General features: G+C 38.7%; 2 protein-coding genes across 2 annotated transcripts; one reads left to right on the top strand and one right to left on the bottom strand.

The window, feature by feature from the left end:
* Nucleotides 1–917: 917 nt before the first annotated feature.
* On the bottom strand, nucleotides 918–1484 carry LOC148567150 (uncharacterized). Its single transcript, XM_088484527.1, has one exon. It carries the CDS (start codon nucleotides 1482–1484, stop codon nucleotides 918–920), a length of 567 nt encoding a protein of 188 aa, XP_088340653.1.
* A 5206-nt stretch (nucleotides 1485–6690) lies between these two features.
* On the top strand, nucleotides 6691–7946 carry LOC107636382 (uncharacterized). Its single transcript, XM_016339899.1, has 3 exons — nucleotides 6691–6997; nucleotides 7049–7630; nucleotides 7930–7946. Exons 1-3 carry the CDS (start codon nucleotides 6691–6693, stop codon nucleotides 7944–7946), a joined length of 906 nt encoding a protein of 301 aa, XP_016195385.1.
* Nucleotides 7947–20972: the final 13026 nt, after the last annotated feature.

Genomic DNA, 20972 nt, shown 5'->3' with positions numbered 1-20972 from the left:
TATATGTAACATACACAATATCATTTAGCCTATCATGCTCCAATTTATTCCTTCTTTTTGTATGAATTTGATAAAAAAAACTCCAATTCCTTTCACATCCCAAAAAAGCAGATGCTTGGCTAAGAATGCGAACTGCCATGTTTTGTAAACATGGAGCAGAACCACCAAACAACCTCTACCATTCATCTACAAGTTACAATCCCATAACTCAACTATTAGTTATCAAATTAAGGAAATGAAAACATAACATAACTACATAAGTTACTATCAAACAAATATTCTTACCAAGTTGAAGTTTTTTTGCAGCTCAAAAAGCTTCAGGCCTATCAAAGCTTTCATTTCGATCTCTATATAAGTATATTTCTTTCATTGTCTCAATTGAATCTAAATTGTTAAACTTGCAATGCAATGTAACAAGATCAAGTAAACCTTGCATGACATCAGGTGCTTCTGTATAATTTTCATCAAAAAAGCAAGCAGGATTCAAGAAATAAGCCGCTGCATGAAGATTTATTTTTCAAATATTTGTCCCATCTTGAGTTGATAATCTCTATGTAAGGTTGATATGCAGTCTTACTATGCTTGAACATTTCTTTGATGCCATTTTTTGACCTTAGCATACCTTCATAAACATATCCCAATGATGGTTTATCATCAGCATCTACCAACCTCATCAATTTAATCAACGGACTCAGAAGTTTTCATACAGTAAAACAATCATCCCAAAATTTGTTGTCTAGGATAATTGCACTCACAGCTCTACCACTAGCACTCCTTCCTAATTCGTGTCCGGTAAAGTGTGTATCAACAACCAATGCTTGTAAATCCGTTTTGCACTCAAAGATACTCTTCAATGTGATGAAGACAATGGCAAAACAAGTTGCACCTGGACGAACAATCTCCTTCCAGGTAGTTCTTTATCTTAGCCAGGACAAGAACACCGTATGATTATACACAAACACTGTAATCTTCGAAGCATATGTTGCAAGGTTAGAAATATGCGGCATGCTGCTTATATCTTTTAGAATAAGATTCAAGCAATGAGCAGCACAAGGTGACCAATGAATATTTTCAAATTTCTGATTAATAAGCCTACCAGCAGCAACATAATTCGCCGCATTATCAGTCACTACATGAATAATATTATTAGATCCAATCCATTCAATCACCTCTGAAAACAAGTGACTCAAACTTGAAGCATTTTTTACCACATTTGAAGTATCTACAGATTTCACAAAGCATAACCCTTTTGAACAAGAAAGCAAAAAATTAATCAACATTCTTTGCCTTTGATATGTCCAACCATCAGCCATGAAGGTACATCCAGTTTCTTTCCAAGCAGACCTATAGCTATCAACAACTATTTGACGCTCCATTTTGAGATCGGCTAATAAGTTAACCCTCAGCTTATCATAAGAAGGACTTTTATAACTAGGCCCAATGCCAGTAACACCATCCAACATATCTTGAAAAAATGGTGACATAACCACATTGAAAGGAATCCTACAATCTAAAAGTCATCTTGCCACTCGCTTATTAACTTCATGAAGCACCTCTTTGTTTTGGAACACACTTTTCAGACTTGGTTGACCTCCCAGAGTTGATCTTGGTGCAAACAAAGGAGGAATAATGGTTTTTGCTTTCTTTTTTGGATCGCCTCCAATCACCTGCTTAGTTGGTAACTGACTCAGATTTTGTTATTTTTCTTGTGCTATTGCTTCGTCAATTGCATCCTCAATCTCATCACTACCATCTTTATTAAAACTTACTTTTCTTTCTCTAGTTTTACTTTTCTGAATCTCTTTTAATAAACCTTCAATTTGTTTTTCTCCGTCATAAGGGACCTTAGAACACTTCTTAATTTTTTCCCCTATCTTCACCAAATATTTTTTAATTCTATTAATTCCCCCACCCTTAAAAGTACTCAGACAAAATAAGCATTGGTAATATGGTTTTCCATTTATATTTTGTAAAGCAACATATCTCCAAGCAGGATCAGTTTTTTCCCGAACATTAGAAGTTTGTGATTTCCTATCATTAGATCCAGGAGGAAGAGAAGGTTCATTCGAAGCCGAATTATTCTGAGCATTATTATTCCTAGGTAATTCTTGGTTGATACTATCATCCATACCTAAAAATTACCAGTAATCCAATAACAATACAATCCAACAATTAATCAGCTAATCAATGCCTCAACAACAAGGTTTAGCACCTACAACTAATCAATTATTAATGCTTCAACAATTAATCATGCTTCAAGCAATCAACAGCAATGTTTAAACTTTAGAACCAACAATTAATCATGCTTCAAGAAATCAGCTTCAATAATTAATCATGCTTCAAGCAATCAACAACTAGGTTTAGAATATAAAACAAAAAATTAATCAATGCTTCAACAATTAATCATGCTTCAAGCAATCAACAGCAAGGTTTAGAACCAACAATAAATCAATACTTCAACAATTATTATTATAAAAAACAAAATTTATACCCAGGGTTAGTGGAAGACAGGGAAGAATATAGAGCTAGTAGCAACAGAGACAGCGGCTGGCAGGACCGCAAGAGGTAAGACAGTGGCCGAAGGGTCGAACAGAGCTAGCGGTGGCTGCAATTTTTGACAGCTGACTTCGCGACGGAGAGTTGCTGCCCGAATAGAGCTGGTTGACGTTCACTCTACGGAAGTCGCGATGGCAGCAGTGGTTGGACAGAGTTGCGCCAAAAGCTCACAGTGGAGACTGGAGACGTGAGAACTGAGAGCATGAGGTGAGAGTGGAGGGCTAGAGGCTCAAAAGGAGAGGGCCAGAGGGGTGAGTGGGTGGGTGACTAATTGACTAGGGTTCCTTTGATCATGCAAAAGCAAAACGCAGTGTTTTGGGACCAAATTTAAAAAACTGGCCGGGTCACAGTTCAGTTCGACTGACCGGTTCCTGGCCGGTTCGGTGGTCTAACTCCAGTTTTAAAATCTGGCGGTTTTGCCTTTTGCCCAAACCGTGTTTGCCAACGGTTCCCGATTCAATCAGTTTGACCGGTCAGTTTGAACCAGTTTTCAGAACATTGGATAATTGTAATCTATCTTGACTATAGTGAAAATTCTACCATTGTTGTGATGGAGACTGTACGTAGGTCACATTGCACTTCGTGGCCGAATAAGGATATATCGAAGTGTTACTCTTCTTCTTTCCTAAAATCTACAACTTCCATTTTTGTTTTATTCTCCTACTGTGGAACGAGATAAAAATAAAATTAATCTCCTATTTATCAGCTTCGCTGCATAATCTAAAAAAGTATTTATCATTTGTGTTTTCTCGATTCAATCTTCTCATCGTACTTGAAAACCAATCCTTACTAATACCTCAACACCATCGTATGCTTTGGTTGTATAAAAATAAGCCATACTTTTTTTTATCTCAAAACTATTATGGTGTTTTACTTAAAAGTTAAATCAACCATTTCATATTATAACGATGGTTTTAAAAATCGGACCGGTCATCGAATTGTTCTAGTAATTGGTTTGCTGGTTTAACTGATTCAATCGTGATTTAATCGAAAAATTCGTTTTATATTAAAATAATAAATAAATACCCTAAAAATACAAACATCAAAATATTATTCAAACAATCAAACTTTAATATCTGAAGAAATGATGTAGTATTTGCCGAAATTCAAATAAATAGTATAACATTTGCCAAAACTCAGTTAAATGAAGTCTCGAAGTATTAAAAGGGATAGCCAAGAACTGATAAACTTTCCAAGAAACAAGAAGCAAACATCTAAGTACCATGATGTATATCATTTGATGACTAAGATTAAATTATTATTGCATAATGGCATGATATTCATACTTTATATGGAAAAATAAAATAAAAATTAGAGATAAAAATTTTTCACTGTATTACCATATTTAAAAACTCATATATCCACCTTAAACTAAGACAAATAAATTATAGGCAATAAAATGAAGCTAGAGGCATAATACCTAATAAAAAAATTGAATGACTTAGAATTAAAAAATAATTAAATATTCTTCATATTAAAATTAGCATCATAGAGAAGTTCATCTAAATCAAATGCAGTGTATTCAAAACCAAAAAGAAAGACTTCAAAAAAGGATAATTTGTACCATAAGGACAAACACAACGAAGAATTAAAACAAGTTAACAATTAACACAAGAATAAATAGCAAATTATAAGATCAACACAATAGGAAAATTACACCAAATTATAGCAAATTATAAGACAACAACAACATTAATTAAAATTTAAAATAAAGCAGCAACACCAACAGAAATAATTGAAAGTTACACAGCAACAACACCAACAATTAAATCACAATAACATAATAAAAAGTTACACAGGAGCAACAAACTTTTCCAGATATTAACAAGGATTATCAAAGTTTCAGGCTTTTAAGACAATTTCAGCACAAAAAAAAAAAATAGTAACAAAAGAGTACAGCACAGCATAGCAGCAATGAGCAGAGCTAATCATTCAAAGCAAGAACATAGAACAATATAAAGAACCAAAACAGAGGACAAAAACAAATCAACTAATCACTAATAATTCAATCCAAAATAGAGCTAATCATTCAATGATTCAAATTTCAATATGAGTAGCACTAGTAGAATCCGCTAGAAAAATCAACGTTCTAATCAAAACTAAGAACAGAGGATGAAAAAATAAAAATAAAAATGAACCCATTGCCTTTGTCATGAGCAATATGAGAAGATGGATAGAAGAACGATGGATATGGAGATCAGAGGATGAGAAGGACGATGGACAGCGGAAGAAGTACGACTGAGCAAACAAAGAGCAGACGGGTTGAACCGTTGGGGAAGGGTTGGACTTGGACTGTTGGAGAATTCGATCGTGATGACTATTGACGAAGACCACCGATGAAGAGCTTGAGGAAAACGAAGACCACTGACGCCAAGCTCGAGGAAGACGTAGTGTCGCATCGATTGTTCAATGACGGAGAAGCGCGGACAAACGGACGGGCAAACAGTGGTCCCTGAAGTCCTGAATGCAATGGACAGCGGCACACTCCTTGCGGTGGTGGGGTAGATCGAAACCTAGGGTTGTGTTTTTGAGATGGGGAATGATGATTGAAACCTTGTTGAGAGTAGAAGAAGAACTAGCTGAACGCTTTCTTTTTTTTTCCTCACATCAAATGATGACATTTTTGTTAAATCGGCCGAGTTCCGAATCGATCCAACCGATCGATTTTTGACCGATTCAATAGTTTGTGAATGGTTTTTAGATCTCCGATTTCTAACTCTAAACCAAAACATGTTGCTATCTGGCTTGCGGTTGAACTGGTCTGACTGGCCGATTTGATCCAGTTTTCAAAACTATAATTATAACTGAGTTTTATTTTTTTTAACAAATAATAATCAAGTTATATATTTTGTCAAGGATATACAAATACCTTTACACACACTATACTAATTAGGAGGCAATGTAATTGGCACCAGTAAAGACAAGCCTCATCCAAAAATGATAATTTAGATATGTAGTATTTATAAATTATTTATCTTAAAATCTTAAATTTATAAAAAAATTATATAAATAAATATATTTTTTATATGTCTTTTATGTAAAAGTCTCAAATAGTTCATATTTTTTTCTTTTTAGTTAGTTTAATTTAATGCTTAATTTTTTAATAACAATAATCAAATTCAATTTTTTTAGTCGTAAAAATTCTATCATATTATATATATTTATCTAAAAATTTTAAGTTGATAAAAAATAATAAAAAAACATATTAGCAATTATCTCTCTCTAACACTCATTTTGTCCCAAACTTCAACATACACCCGTTTTATTCAGGTCAACTAAATTTCAAGTCTTCTACATACACTCAATCACACCAAATAAGAAAAGAGAAAAGCCAGATTCTTTGATTAAGCTTGACTTAACTTGGTTTTAATTAAAAATGTATTATATTTAATTATTTAATTGTTGTGTTGCTGTAATTGTCAATGTAATATGCAGATAAATTAGTTAGTCAGAAATAAGTTAAAGTGAATAACTAGAGAATGACACGTTGGACAATTCAGTTAGGGAACTAGGTTGGTAGCCTCTGTATATAAGCTTCACAAGGTCCACAAAATCTTGAAGAAACTTCTAGTTCTTGTGCTCAATGCATGAATAAAAAAACTCTCCCTCCTCTATTTCATATAAGTTTCTTTCTATGTAGTTTTAATATAGTGCAGTGAGCCATTGCCATTCCAATGCAGCTACACCTTCTTTCTCTTCTTCTCCGATTAATTCTCCTCTCTCTTTCTTACCTAATCTTTCTTCTCTTTTCTTCAACTCACATGATAGAGCTGATGAGAATGTTATCGTTTGTGCATATGCTCAACGCATGAAATGGTAAGTTTCAATCACAAGTTTTAAAGAAGAAGACTACTCAGCATTGATTCATCTTCTACAATGACCTAGTAGATCAAGAATTTGATGGATTTAAATGAGGTAACTCCAAACCCTTCTCTTCATGGCCTAGATCTACAAACATTGGCCAATCTTGTAATCCAGAATGTGATTCAAGCGGCAAGCACTCAAAGCCCCATGAATCCAATTACAGACCCTACCTGTCCCTTCTTTCTACATCTTGGAAAAAATTCTAGTACTTCCATCATTCTTGTGATTTTGAATAACAAGAATTATAGCAATTGGACACACTATATACGAATGGCTTTGTCATTGAAGAACAAGCTAGGTTTTGTGGATGGTTCTTTACCAAAACCAGCTTACGATGATTTTACATTCAATGCATGGGATTATTGTAACAATCTTGTGGTTTCTTGGTTCACTCTCTTATTGAGTCTGGAGATAGCAAACAGTGTCATATGGAATGGAATAGCCTACGATCTTTGGGAAGAATTAAAGAAAAGGTTCTATCAGGGTAATGTGTTCCAAATAGCTGAGTTGGATGAAGAACTTTTCACCTTCAAGCAGGGTGATCTTTCCGTCATATCCTACTTCACGAAGCTGAAAGGTATTTAGGAAGAATTGGAGGTTCTTCGACCAATACCTATTACATGTGCAGGATCCTTTAGCTGTGTTTGTGGGTTGAAAACTATAAGAAATTATAGAGATGATACATTTGTTGTAAGATTCCTTCAAGGATTGAATGATCAATACTCAGTGGTTCGCTCCAATTTGATTATGATGAAGCTCTTACCAACCATTGATGCTGCATTTGCTTCACTCTTACAACAAGAAAGACAGCTTCTTGGAATGGATCAACTCGATCAGAAACCTTTGCTCAATGCCGTTGATAAGCAAGCCAATTTTCCATCAGCTTTCCATGGAAGAGGCTGCAGACGAGACAATAGAAGTGGCAAAGGTAGAGCCTTTGGAGGAAAAAGTCATGGAAAGCAATGCTCTTTTTATGGGAAAATGGGTCACCTTGTTGATACCTACTATAAGAAGCATGGCATGCCCCCTCACCTTAAGCAACGCATGATTCAATTCACAAACAGCATCACTGCCAAGATCAACAAAGTTGATGGCAGTAATACTCTCGGATTGTACAAGGACAGTAATGATTCAAGTGCATCATTTACCATGGAGCAAAAGGAAGCTATATTGGCACTCCTACATCAGCAGACAACAACTAATCCTCAAAGTATGAATCAATTTTTTCTGGCCACAAATAATCACCCTTCTCATGAACGTAACTCAATGGAATGTCTATTTCTTCACCAAAGAGTTTTGACTCTTAAGTCATTGACACAGGAGCTACAGTGCATGTTACTTTTAATATTAATGCATTTCATTCACACAAACATATTGAACCCATTAGAGTCAAGTTACCAAATAAATGCATCCTTATCGCATCCATTTCAGGTATTGTAAAATTTTCAAACTCATGGTATCTCACTAATGTTTTATACCTGCTTGAATTTGCATTAAATCTCATTTCAGTCTCATGTGTCATTTAGTCAATTGATTACCAATTCATTTTTAATAAATTTGGATGTGAGATACAAGACTACCATACAATGAGGAGGATTGGAGCAGCTGATCTCAATGGAGGTTTATACCAATTAGCACAATCATATTCTTCACATGTTACAGCAAAGGTACTAAATGTTTCAATACAATCACTTTCATTTTCACACACTAATCCTAATGTGCTTTGGCACTTAAGATTAGGCCATTTACCTTTCAATAAATTATTGCATATATCTCAATTGTATAATTCAATTCAGAACTTTAGTTTCAATAAACAAGTTACTAGTCATCCTTATGACCTTTGCCATTATGCCAAGCATAAACGTAAACCATTTCCTTCAAATTCATCAAAATATATTGCATGCTTTGAACTAGTCCATGCAGACATTTGAGGTCCTATAAACATTACATCTGTAAGTGGCCATAAATATTTTCTTACTTTAGTTGATGATTACAGTAGGTTCACATGAGTTTTTTCCATGCAACTAAAATAAGAAACTGCTGTCATTATTCAACTATTTTTTAGTTTTGTAAAAACTCATCAATTTGGAAGTGACATTAAATGCATTAGGTCTGATGATGGAAAGGAGTTTCAATTGCAGCAATTTTATAAATCAAAAGGAGTTTTACACCAAAAATTCTAAGTTGAAACTCCTCAATAAAATGGTATTGTGAAAAGAAAATATCAGCATCTTTTACAAGTGACAAGAGCAATTTTATTCCATTCTTCAATACCAAATTGCTTTTGGAATTTAGTGTAAGAACCACAGCTAATCAACTGGTTAATTAAGTAATTAATATTGCCCAAATTAAATTCTGAAAAGTTAGAGTGAGAATTTGAAGATTTAAAGGTGATTTTTGGACTTAGTAGATTTTTCTAAGTCAAAAAATATGTTTTCTGTAAAAAATCGCGAACCGGTAGTTGAACCGGTTGAACCGGTTCAAGTCTGTCCGGTACCGCACGAGAAAAAGTGAAAACCGTCAAAAATCTTAGAAAAACATTAGAAATGAAAAACCGGGCGTTAATTTTAAAGGTTTGGCCCGAAGTTAGGCCAAACGGGCTAAAAACACTAACGGGTTGGACTGGGCCCAAGTTGGACTCAAGCCCAACATATAAAAGGCTCATTTAATGAACCATTCAGCCAAACACCCTAACAAACACAACACACCCAGCTGAGAAGAGAAGGAGAAGAGAGACTCCATTAACACTATTCACCATCTCCTTCCGAAGCTCATATCTTGAGCTAGAGAGCTCCGATCGCCGCACTATTTGCGGCTACACATTCCTTGTGAAGAGCTCTACAAAACCCATACAAGAAACTGGAGAGGTAACCACGAAATCTTTTCTATTCTTCTCTCCAAAAATTCGGTTCTTAGAGTTTGTGGTTAAGTGAGTTTTTGAGATTTTGGATGTTTAGGTTTGCTCTAATCCTTGCTTAGCCTTGGATTTTTGCTATCAAATTTGTTGGAAAAGGTAAGAGCCATTAAACTCTTGTGAAATTTCAAGTTTAATAAACCCTAGGTTGAATTATGGTGAATTATGTGTGTTATAGCTTGAAGTGGTGAGTAATTGAACTTGTTGGAGCTTATTGGTGATTGTTGGTGGCTTGGATTGTGTTGGAAAAGCCTAGCTTGTGTTCAACTTTGGTTTAAGGGCATATTGGGAATCGGCCAAGGTATGGTTTCGGTTTCCTCTATGTAGTATATAATATTCATGGACACATAGGCTAGTGACCCATAGGATAAGTTTGAATTATAATGGTTGATGAGTTGTTTGAATGTTGATGTATGATGATTTATGGTAGGGTGATGATTATTGAGACTAATTATGACGATTGATAATGTTAATATATATGTGAAATTGATGTTAATGATATGGTTATGTGGTTTGAAAAGTTGAATGGGGATTTATTGTAGTATTGCATGATTGGTATTGATGGTTGGAGAATGGTGGAATGTGATGGAAAGATTTGGTAAATGGTGAATTTTGACCCAAGAGGGTAGTTGGTGTTGTAAATGGGAGGTTGGTGTTGTTTTGATTGGAGGTAGATTGAGGATTTTGGAATAGCTGGTAAATTGTGACTTTTGGTAAAAGTTGGTTTATGATGAACTTTGTTCAATCATAACTTATGTCTCAGTTTTCAAAAATTGATGAGATTTATTTAAAATTAAAGATCTTTGAAAACCATTTAAATTGATATAAACTTTGAAAAATTTGGAATTTTGTAGAGGAAGTTATGATCATTCAAAGTTGGTGTTGAAAATATGAAATTCTACTAAGTTGCAGAATTTTATGATTTCTGATGTGTGCATACAGACAGCCTTGTGCGCGCGCACAACCCTGCGAAAATTTTGATCTGTGCAGACGCACACACCTGTGCGCACGCACAGGCAGGGAAGTGTCTACTAGTCGCAGTGCTAGCACAGCTGGTGCGCGCACACATCAATGGAGAACTGCGACCTGTGCGGACGCACACACCCCTGTGCGCACGCTCAAGTCGGGAAGGGGAGTCTGTTGGGGGCGCTAACACACCCTATACGAGTGAACAAACCTTATAAATTTCAGTACCTGTGCGTATGCACACACCCCTGTGCGCACGCACACTTTTAAAATCTCCTGGGCGTGCGCATGCACACACCCCTGTGCGGCCGCACACGCCTTCTTTCTCAAAATTTTATTTGTTTTCAACTATTCTACCTTTCCAACAAGGTTGTAAGTTTTCCTAACATGATTTTGAGACTTTTGGGCTTGGTTTTGAGTAGTAAAACATGGGATATAACCTAAGAGTTTTAGTAGATGAATTTAAGACAAATTAGAAAACAGAGGCCTAGGTTTCTGGCGTGCTAAGGATGGTTTGACGTTATGTGATGAATGGTTGAGGTATGAGATAAGAGTTAAGGAACTATTGAGTTCGGAAACTGATATGTGATTGAACACTGGTTAAAAAGAGTCGACGACTCTAGATGAAGGGATGGATCCATCTTATATTGAAAATGTTTTTGAAAACCACTACACTACTTTTTCATTGAGATTATGAGACGCTATGCGCCCGGCAGGGACAGTGGTTAGATCCCGCTTGTCGAGCTAGCGGCGTAAGGGCGGTGGTTCGTCCCGCTTGTGTTGAGATGTGAGGTCTGTGGCAAGAGTATCCCGCTCGCATCCCTTCGGATCTATAGAGCGTGCAGGCGCCGGTACCTGGACAACGATCCGAGCACTATATCTCGGGAGTTCCCATATGAGAATTCCGATGGGCGACGTCTCCATGGAGATGTGTCGGGTTGGCAGTTGAACTGACAATGTGATATCACAGCCAGTAGGGCAGGCATTCATCAAATGCATTTTCTATCTGTTTGTATGCTTTGATTACTTGTAATGGCTTGCCTAATTGAATAACATGCCTAATTACTATCTGAATTATTTGCCTTACATGCTTCTACTTGTGTTTTACTTGTATTGTATATTATCTGTGCTTTCTGCTGGGATTGAGGAGGTTCGGAAGGCGGTGGCGATGGGATCGCATAGAGGAACGGTTGGTGAAGGCTGTGGGACAGCGGTGTTTTGGTTAGAGTAGAAATCCCTAAGATAGATTACCCGGTTTATTTATGTTAAGGATTATATATTATGCTTATTTGTTTTAGAATACTTTAAGTTTGAATCTTGTGATGGATATGGAGCTTAGGATTGCCTTTGGCGTCCCGGGGTCTTATATCCTACATCACGGGCACTGTTACCATACTGAGAACTTCCGATTCTCATACCATATTTCTGTTGTGTTTTTCAGATGCAGGTCGCAACCCACCTCATTGAGTTGCTTTGGATGGTGACAGAAGTGGAGGATCTTGGATTCTTTTGGAGTCTTTTTGGTTTAATTTGTTTATACATCTCTCCTTTTGTATTTTGTTTTGCCTAGAAGCTTACATTTGAGAGAACAAAACTTGTATAAGCTGTTTTCACTGTCTGGTTCTTTTGGTCTATATATGGCTAGCCGGCTTAAACTCCGTGAGCCGTGGCTAGATTCTTATGATATTATACTATTATATTTTGATATATCATGTTGGTATCTTGTGCTCTAAGTTAGAAGCTTCGTTAGTACGTTTGCGCTTTTCAAATCCTGTTTTTGAACTATATCCTTTATCGTGCTTCTAGATTATAACTGTCGTAATCTCTGGTTAACCTTTGCTTTACAACGCGAGGTAAAGCTTAGGCTAATTAGGGTGTTACATTTAGTGGTATCAGAGCGGTTCGTCCTCATGAGCTTGAGGGATGGACCGATTGTGCTTCATTGCATACTCTGTGTGTCTTTTCTTTGATGCTATTCGGTTATCTGCTTGATATTGCATAGCATGCTTGTTTGTGAGTGCCTGTTTGGGATCATTGACGCACTAGGCTTTTGATATTGAGACTGATCACCTTGGCATCGATTGTTTGGTGTAGACAGGAACCCTACATGGCCACTCGCGGACGAGGTCAAACGCGTACATGAGAAAGTAGGAATGAGCAACCAGCTGACAACCATGCCGAGTTCATGGCAGCTATGGCAAACCTTGCAAACACTATGGAAGCTAATGCTGCTGCGACTCTGCAAGCTGTGCAGAGATTAAGCCAACCACCCAGGAATGGAAATGGCAATGGGAACGGTGGAGGGAACACTAATGACAATGCTGAGGGAAACGGCGATAACACGGGTGGTGTTCCGATGACCTTGGCGACGTTCTTCAAGGTTCATCCGCCAACTTTCCGAAGATCCACTAATCCTACTGAAGCGGACCACTGGTTTTAGGCTATGGAGCGTGCTTTACAGGCGCAGCATGTTCCCATCAATCAATATGTCGAGTTTGCCGCTTATCAGCTAGCGAGAGAGGCCCATCCCTGGTGGCAAGCAGAGTATCGCTTGCTACAGCTTCAGAACGCCGACATTCCGTGGGAGGTACCAAATGGCCTTTTATAAGAAATATTTCCCTAAGTCTGCAAAGGAAGCAAAGGAGATGAAACTAATGCAGCTGAAACAAGGTTCCCTATCTGTGGCGGACTACACCAACAAGTTTGAGGAGCTCTGTAGGTTTTCTAGGGTATGTCAAGGTGCCCCGGAGACTTACGAAAGCTGGAAGTGCATTAAGTACTAGAGGGGTTTAAAGGATAGCATTATGTCTGTTGTGGTGCCTATGGAGATCCGTGTCTTCTCCGACTTGGTGAACAAGGCGAGAGTGGTGGAAGAGTATGCCAAGACGGTAGCTTCGTCCAAGGAAACTCATGGAGGGAGCTCTAGTCGGGGGCGTAGCAAGTATTTTCATCCTAGAGGGCAAAGCTTCAAGAGAGGAGGATATGCGCCTCAAGGCCAAGGAGGCTTTAGAAAGAACACCCATGATCAGATTCTGTGTGGCAAAGGGAGAGGAAATCAGAGTAAGAGTTCTTCGGATTTAGCTTGTGATTGTTGTGGACGTTTTCATCCATATGAGTCTTGCAAGATTGGTATAGGTGGGTGCTTCAATTGTGGCTTGCCTAGTCATTTTGCGAGGGATTGCACACGTGGGAAGAACCAAAGTGCAGGTCAACGTCAGCACCAGAGGCGAGTCTTTGCTGTGAATGCCAAGGATGCTTCCAAGGCGGATCCGTTGATGAGAGGTATATGTCTAATTGGTGATAAAACATTAATTGCATTATATGATACTGGAGCTTCGCATTCGTTTATTTCATTTGCTAAAGTTGAGGAATTAGGCTTGAAAGTGTCAGAGTTACCATTTGATCTGCAGGTACATACTCCGCATCAGACAGTTATAACTAGGTCAGGTTGTAGACAAGTAGGTTTCAAGCTGGAGGGTAGAGACTTTGTGCATGATTTGATCTGTTTACCAATGGTGGGGCTAGAGATGATTTGGGGTTTGATTGGTTGTCGAAGAATCGGGTTTTGTTGGATTGCTTTGAACGGACAATTCGGTTTATGCCGGAGGGAGAGAATGGAGCAGTGGTAGCTACGGGGTATTACCTGAACTCTGTAATGGTGCATTGTAGTGGGAAAGAGTGTCAGGGTTATATCCTGTTAGCTGCTAATGCATTGGGTGATGCCCAGAACTTGGATCAAATACCGGTGGTTAGAGATTTTCCTGAGGTATTCCGGGAAGATATCCCTGAGTTTCCACCTCAAAGGGAAATTGAATTTGCGATTGAATTGGTACCAGGAGCCGGATCAGTGTCGATTATACCGTATAGAATGGCTCTGATAGAGCTGGCAGAATCAAAGACTCAGCTGGAAGAGCTTCTGAACAAGAGGTTCATTCGATCGAGTGTATCACCGTGGGGAGCACCAGTTTTATTAGTAAAGAAGAAAGATGGAGGAATGCGATTGTGCGTGGATTATCGACAGTTGAACAAAGTGACTGTGAAGAATAAGTACCCGCTGCCAAGGATAGATGACTTGATGGATCAGTTGCAAGGAGTTGGTGTGTTTTCTAAGATTGACTTTAGATTCGGTTACCATCAAATAAGGGTGAAAGAGGATGATATCTCTAAGACTGCGTTTAGGACGCGCTATGGACACTACGAGTTTGCGGTAATGTCCTTTGGGTTAACAAATACACCTGCTGTTTTCATGGATTACATGAACAGAGTCTTTCGTCCCTTTTTGGACAAATTCGTGGTGGTTTTCATAGACGACATTTTGGCTTATTCTAAGACGGCGAAGGAGCATGAGGAACATTTAAGGATTGTGTTGCAAATCTTAAAGGAGCAGAAGTTGTATGCTAAGTTGTCAAAGTTCGAGTTTTGGAAGGAGGAAGTAAAGTTCTTAGGCCACGTGGTGAGCAAAGGAGGAATAGCTGTAGATCCTTCTAAGGTAGAAGCGGTGATGGAATGGGAAAGACCAATGACAGTGACAGAAGTCAGAAGCATCTTGGGTTTAGCCGGATATTACCGGAGATTTATCGAAGGATTCACCCGGATTGCGCTACCGATGACGAAATTGACAAGGAAAGAAGTGCCTTTTGTGTGGACGTCGGAGTGTGAAGAGATTTTTAGACTTTGAAGCAGAAGTTAACTTCAGCACTTGTTCTAATCTTGTCGGAACCGCATGAACCATTTGAAGTATATTGTGATGCTTCCTTGAAGGGTTTGGGTTGCGTGTTGATGCAACATCGGAATATGGTGGCTTACGCATCGCGTCAGCTGAGACCGCATGAGGTGAATTACCCCACTCATGACTTGGAATTAGCGATGATTGTGTTTGCATTGAATGATTTGGAGACACCACTTGTACGGAGTGAAATTTAGCGTCTTTTCTGATCATAAGAGTCTAAAGTACATCTTTGATCAGAAAGAGCTTAACATGCGTCAGAGAAGGTGGATGGATTTGCTTAAAGATTATGATTTCGAGTTGAGCTATCACCTTGGAAAGGCAAATGTGGTAGCAGACGCTTTGAGTCGGAAATCTTTAACAATTGCTTGGATGAGAATTGGTATGCGAAATTGCTACTCGGGTTGTGAATTATTGTTCGAAATTGATTCCCTGGCAATGGCACCAAAAACGGGTGCACAGGACCATGGTCTAAACATATCTTCATAACTTCGCATAACTAACCAGCAAGTGCACTGGGTCGTCCAAGTAATACCTTACGTGAGTAAGGGTCGAATTCCACGGAGATTGTCGGTATGAAGCAAGCTATGGTCACCTTGTAAATCTCAGTCAGGTGGATATCAAATGGTTATGGAGTTTTCAAAAATTAAATAATAGAATAGGGATAGAGGTACTTATGTAATTCATCGGTAGGAATTTCAGATAAGCGAATGGAGATGCTTTTCGTTCCTCTGAACCTCTGCTTTCCTGCTATCTTCATCCAATCAGTCTTGCTCCTTTCCATGGCTGGCTTTATGTGATACATCACCATTGTCAACGGCTACTTTCGGTCATCTCTCGGGAAAATGATCCAATGCCCTGTCACGGCACGGCTAATCGTCTGGAGGCATCACCCTTGTCAATGGCTTCATCTTATCCTCTCAGTGAAAATGGTCAACGCACCCTGTCACGGCACGGCTATTCATCTGTCGGTTCTCGATCATGCTGGAATAGGATTTACTATCCTTTTGCATCTGTCACTAACGCCCCGCAATCGCGAGTTTGGAGCTCGTCACAGTCATTCATTCATTGAATCCTACTCGGAATACCACAGACAAGGTTTAGACCTTCCGGATTCTCTTGAATGCCGCCATCATTCTAGCTTACACCACGAAGATTCTGGTTAGGAGATCTAAGAGATACTCATTCAGTCTAAGGTAGAACGGAAGTGGTTGTCAGGCATGCGTTCATAGGGAATGATGATGATTGTCACGTTCATCACATTCAGATTGAAGTACGAATGAATATCTTAGAAGCGAAACAAGATGAATTGAATAGAAAACAGTAGTACTTTGCATTAATCTTTGAGGAACGGCAGAGCTCCACACCTTAATCTATGGAGTGTAGAAACTCTACCGTTAAAAATACATAAGTGAAAGTCCAGGCATGGCCGAGAGGCCAGCCCTCAAACGTGATCTAAGATAGCATACAACTGATCAAAGATGCCTAATACAATAGTAAAAGGTCCTATTTATAATAAACTAGCTACTAGGGTTTACAGAAGTAAGTAATTGATGCATAAATCCACTTTCGGGGCCCACTTGGTGTGTGCTTGGGCTGAGCTTGAGTGTTGTACGTGTAGAGGTCCTTCTTGGAGTTGAACGCCAGTTTTTGTGCCAGTTTGGGCGTTCAACTCTGGTTTTGGATCCTTTTCTGGCGCTGGACGCCAGATTTGGGCAGAAAGCTGGCGTTGAACGCCAGTTTACATCATCTATTCTTGGCCAAAGTATGGACTATAATATATTGCTGGAAAGCCCTGGATGTATACTTTCCAACGCAATTGGAAGCGCGCCATTTCGAGTTCTGTAGCTCCAAAAAATCCACTTTGAGTGCAGGGAGGTCAGAATCCAACAGCATCAGCAGTCCTTCTTCAACCTCTGAATCTGATTTCTGCTCAAGTTCCTCAATTTCAGTCAGAAAATACCTAAAATCACAGAAAAACACACAAACTCATAGTAAAGTCCAGAAATGTGAATTTAACATAAAAACTAATGAAAACATCCCTAAAAGTAACTAGATCCTACTAAAAACATACTAAAAACAATGCCAAAAAGCGTATAAATTATCCGCTCATCACAACACCAAACTTAAATTGTTGCTTGTCCCCAAGCACCTGAAAATCAAATAGGATAAAAAGAAGAGAATATACTATAAATTCTAAACTATCAATGAAACATAGCTCCAATCAAATGAGCGGGACTTATAGCTTTTTGCCTCTTGAATAGTTTTGGCATCTCACTCTATCCATTGAGGTTCAAAATGATTGGCATCTATAGGAACTCAGAGTTCAGATAGTGTTATTGATTCTCCTAGTTCAGTATGATGATTCTTGAACACGGCTTCTTTATGAGTATTGGCCGTGGCCCTAAGCACTTTGTTTTCCAGTATTACCACCGGATACATAAATGCCACAGACACATAATTTGGGTGAACCTTTTCAGATTGTGACTCAGCTTTGCTAAAGTCCCCAATTAGAGGTGTCCAGGGTTCTTAAGTACACTCTTTTTTTTTGCTTTGGACCTTGACTTTAACCGCTCAGTCTCAAGTTTTCACTTAACACCTACACGCCACAAGCACATGGTTAGGGACAGCTTGGTTTAGCCGCTTACACCAGGATTTTATTCCTTTAGGCCCTCCTATCCACTGATGCTCAAAGCCTTGGGATCCTTTTTATTACCCTTGCCTTTTGGTTTTAAGGGTTATTGGCTTTTTCTGCTTGCTTTTTCTTTTTCTTTTTCTTTTTTTTTTCTTTCTATTTTTTTTTGCCGATTTTTATTTTATTTTATTTTTCTGCAAGCTTTGTTCTTTGTTGCTTTTTCTTGCTTCAAGAATCATTTTTATGATTTTTTAGATTATCAAATAACATGTCTCCTAGTCATCATTCTTTCAAGAGCCAACATATTTAACATTCTTAAACAACAACTTCAAAAGATATATGCACTGTTCAAGCATTCATTCAGAAAACAAGAAGCATTGTCACCACATCAATATAATTAAACTAAGTTCAAGGATAAATTCAAAACTCATGTACTTCTTGTTCTTTTGAATTAAAACAGTTTTTATTTAAGAGAGGTGATGGATTCATAGGACATTTATAACTTTAAGACACAGTTACTAACTACTAATGATCATGTAATGAAGACACAAACATAGATAAGCACACAACATAGAAAACGAAAAACAGAAGAAATAAGAACAAGGAATGAATCCACCTTAGTGATGGTGGCGTTTCCTTCTTGAGGAACCAATGATGTCCTTGAGCTCTTCTATGTCTCTTCCTTGTCTTTGTTGCTCCTCCCTCATTGCTTTTTGATCTTCTCTTATTTCATGGAGCATGATGGAGTGCTCTTGATGTTCCACCCTTAGTTGCTTCCAATAATTGTGTGAGAGAAAATGTATCCCCTGAGGTATCTCAGGGATCTCTTGATTTGCAGTCAAATGTTCTACCACTGAGCTATAGACCCATGATGGAAGCTTTTATCTTCCCTTTCCTCTTTCTAGAGGTTTCTCTGGCTTTAGGTGCCATCAACGGTTATGGAAAAAATAAAAAAGTTATGCTTTTACCACACCAAACTTAGAATGTTGCTCGCCCTCGAGCAAAAGAAGAAAGAATAGAAGAAGAAGAAGAAGATATGGAGGAGATGGATGGATGTGTGTATTCGGCCATATGGGTGGGATTGGGTGGGAGAGAGATGTTGAATTTTGAAGGTAGTGAGTGTATGGATGTGAGTGGTAAATGGAAAACAGAAGGGATGATCATGAATGGAAAGAGAGATGATGAGGTAGGTGGGGATCCTGTGGGGTCCACAGATCCTGAGATGATCCTGTGGGGTCCACAGATCCTGAGGTGTCAAGGATTTACATCCCTGCACCCATTAGGCATGTAAAATGCCTTTGCACACAACTCTGGGCGTTCAGCGCCAGGTTGGTGCCCATTTTGGGCGTTCAACGCCCATTTGTTGCCATTTCTGGCGTTGAACGCCAGAACCATGCTTGTTCTGGGCATTCAGCACCAGGATGCTGCCCATTTTGGGCGTTCAGCGCCAGAACCATGCTCTGTTCTGGCGTTGAACGCCAGGCAGATGCTCCTCCAGGGTGTGATTTTTCTTCTGCTGTTTTTGATTCCGTTTTCAATTTTTATATTCATTTTGTGACTCCACATAATCATGAACCTATAAAGACATATAACTAAGAAAAATATTGTTAGATAAATAAAAATTGGGTTGCCTCCCAATAAGCGCTTCTTTAATGTCAATAGCTTGACAGTGGGCTCTCATGGAGCCTCACAGATGTTCAGAGCATTGTTGAAACTCTCCAACACCAAACTTAGAGTTTGACTGTGGGGGCTTGGGTTGACTCTGCTTTGAGAGAAGCTTTTCATGCTTCCTCTCCATGGTTGCAGAGGGAGATCCTTGAGTTTTAAACACAAGGGAGTCCTCATTCCATTGAAGGACTAGTTCACCTCTGTCAACATCAATCACAGCTCTTGCTGTGGCCAGGAAAGGTCTTCCTAGGATGATGGATTCATCCTCTTCCTTTCCAGTATCCAGGACTATGAAATCAGCAGGGATGTAAAGGCCTTCAACCTTTACTAACACGTCCTCTACTTGTCCATATGCCTATTTTCTTGAATTGTCTGCCATCTCTAATGAGATTTTAGCAGCTTGCACCCCATAGATTCCCAGTTTCTCTATTACAGAGAGGGGCATGAGGTTTATTCCTGAACCAAGGTCACACAGGGCCTTAAAGATCATGGTGCCTATGGTACAAGGTATTATGAACTTTCCAGGATCCTGTCTCTTCTGAGGCAATGTCAGTTGATCCAGATCACTTAGTTCATTGATGAACAAGGGAGGTTCAACTTCCCAAGTATCAATGCCAAATAATTTGGCATTCATCTTCATGATTGCACCAGGAAACTTGGCTGTTTGCTCTTCAGTAACATCCTCATTCTCTTCAAAAGAGGAACACTCATCAGAGCTCATGAATGGCATAAGGAGGTTCAATGGAATCTCTATGGTCTCTAGATGAGTCTCAGATTCCTTTGGTTCCTCAGAGGGAAGCTCCTTATTGATCACTGGACGTCCCAGGAGGTCTTCCTCCTTGGGATTCACGTCCTCTCCTTCCCTTACAGGTTCGGCCATGGTGCTTATGTCAATGGCCTTGCACTCTCCTTTTGGATTCTCTTCTGTATTGCTTGGGAGAGTACTAGGAGGGATTTCAGTGATTCTTTTACTCAGCTGGCCCACTTGTGCTTCCAAATTTCTAATGGAAGACCTTGTTTCATTCATGAAACTCACAGTGGCCTTAGACAGATCAGAGACTAAGTTTGCTAATTTAGAAGTATTTTGTTCAGAGTTCTCTGTCTGTTGCTGAGTGGATGATGGAAAAGGTTTATTATTGTTAAACATGTTTCTTCCACCATTGTTAAAGCCTTGTTGAGGCTTTTGATCCTTCCATGAGAAATTTGGGTGATTTCTCCATGATGAGTTATAGGTGTTTCCATAAGGTTCACCTAAATAATTCACCTCTGCTATTGCAGGGTTTTCAGGATCATAAGCTTCTTCTGCATAAGAAGCCTCTTGAGTACTGTTGGATGCAGCTTGCATTCCATTCAGACTCTGAGAAATCATATTGACTTGCTGAGTCAATATTTTGTTCTGAGCCAATATGGCATTCAGAATGTCAATCTCAAGAACTCCCTTCTTCATAGGCGTCCCATTATTCACAGGATTCCTTTCAGAAGTGTACATGAATTGGTTATTTGCAACCATGTCAATGAATTCTTGAGCTTCTGCAGGCGTTTTCTTTAGGTGAATGGATCCACCTGCAGAAGTATCCAATGACATCTTTGATAACTCAGATAAACCATCATAGAATATATCCAGGATGGTCCATTCTGAAAGC

Source organism: Arachis ipaensis, chromosome B4 (assembly GCF_059453495.1).
Source record: "Arachis ipaensis isolate K30076 ecotype BB chromosome B4, ASM5945349v1, whole genome shotgun sequence".
In the NCBI taxonomy this organism is placed as follows: domain Eukaryota; kingdom Viridiplantae; phylum Streptophyta; class Magnoliopsida; order Fabales; family Fabaceae; genus Arachis; species Arachis ipaensis.
The sequence above is the reverse complement of the archived record's forward strand: the minus strand, read 5'-3'. Positions and strand labels throughout refer to the sequence as shown.

Coding starts and splice junctions, on each gene's coding strand:
- LOC148567150 (XM_088484527.1), bottom strand. CDS start 1,484: ATGTCACCATTTTTTCAAGATATGTTGGATGGTGTTACTGGCATTGGG.
- LOC107636382 (XM_016339899.1), top strand. CDS start 6,691: ATGGCTTTGTCATTGAAGAACAAGCTAGGTTTTGTGGATGGTTCTTTA. Junction 6,998..7,048: donor CTACTTCACGAAGCTGAAAG/GTATTTAGGAAG, acceptor TTACATGTGCAG/GATCCTTTAGCTGTGTTTGT.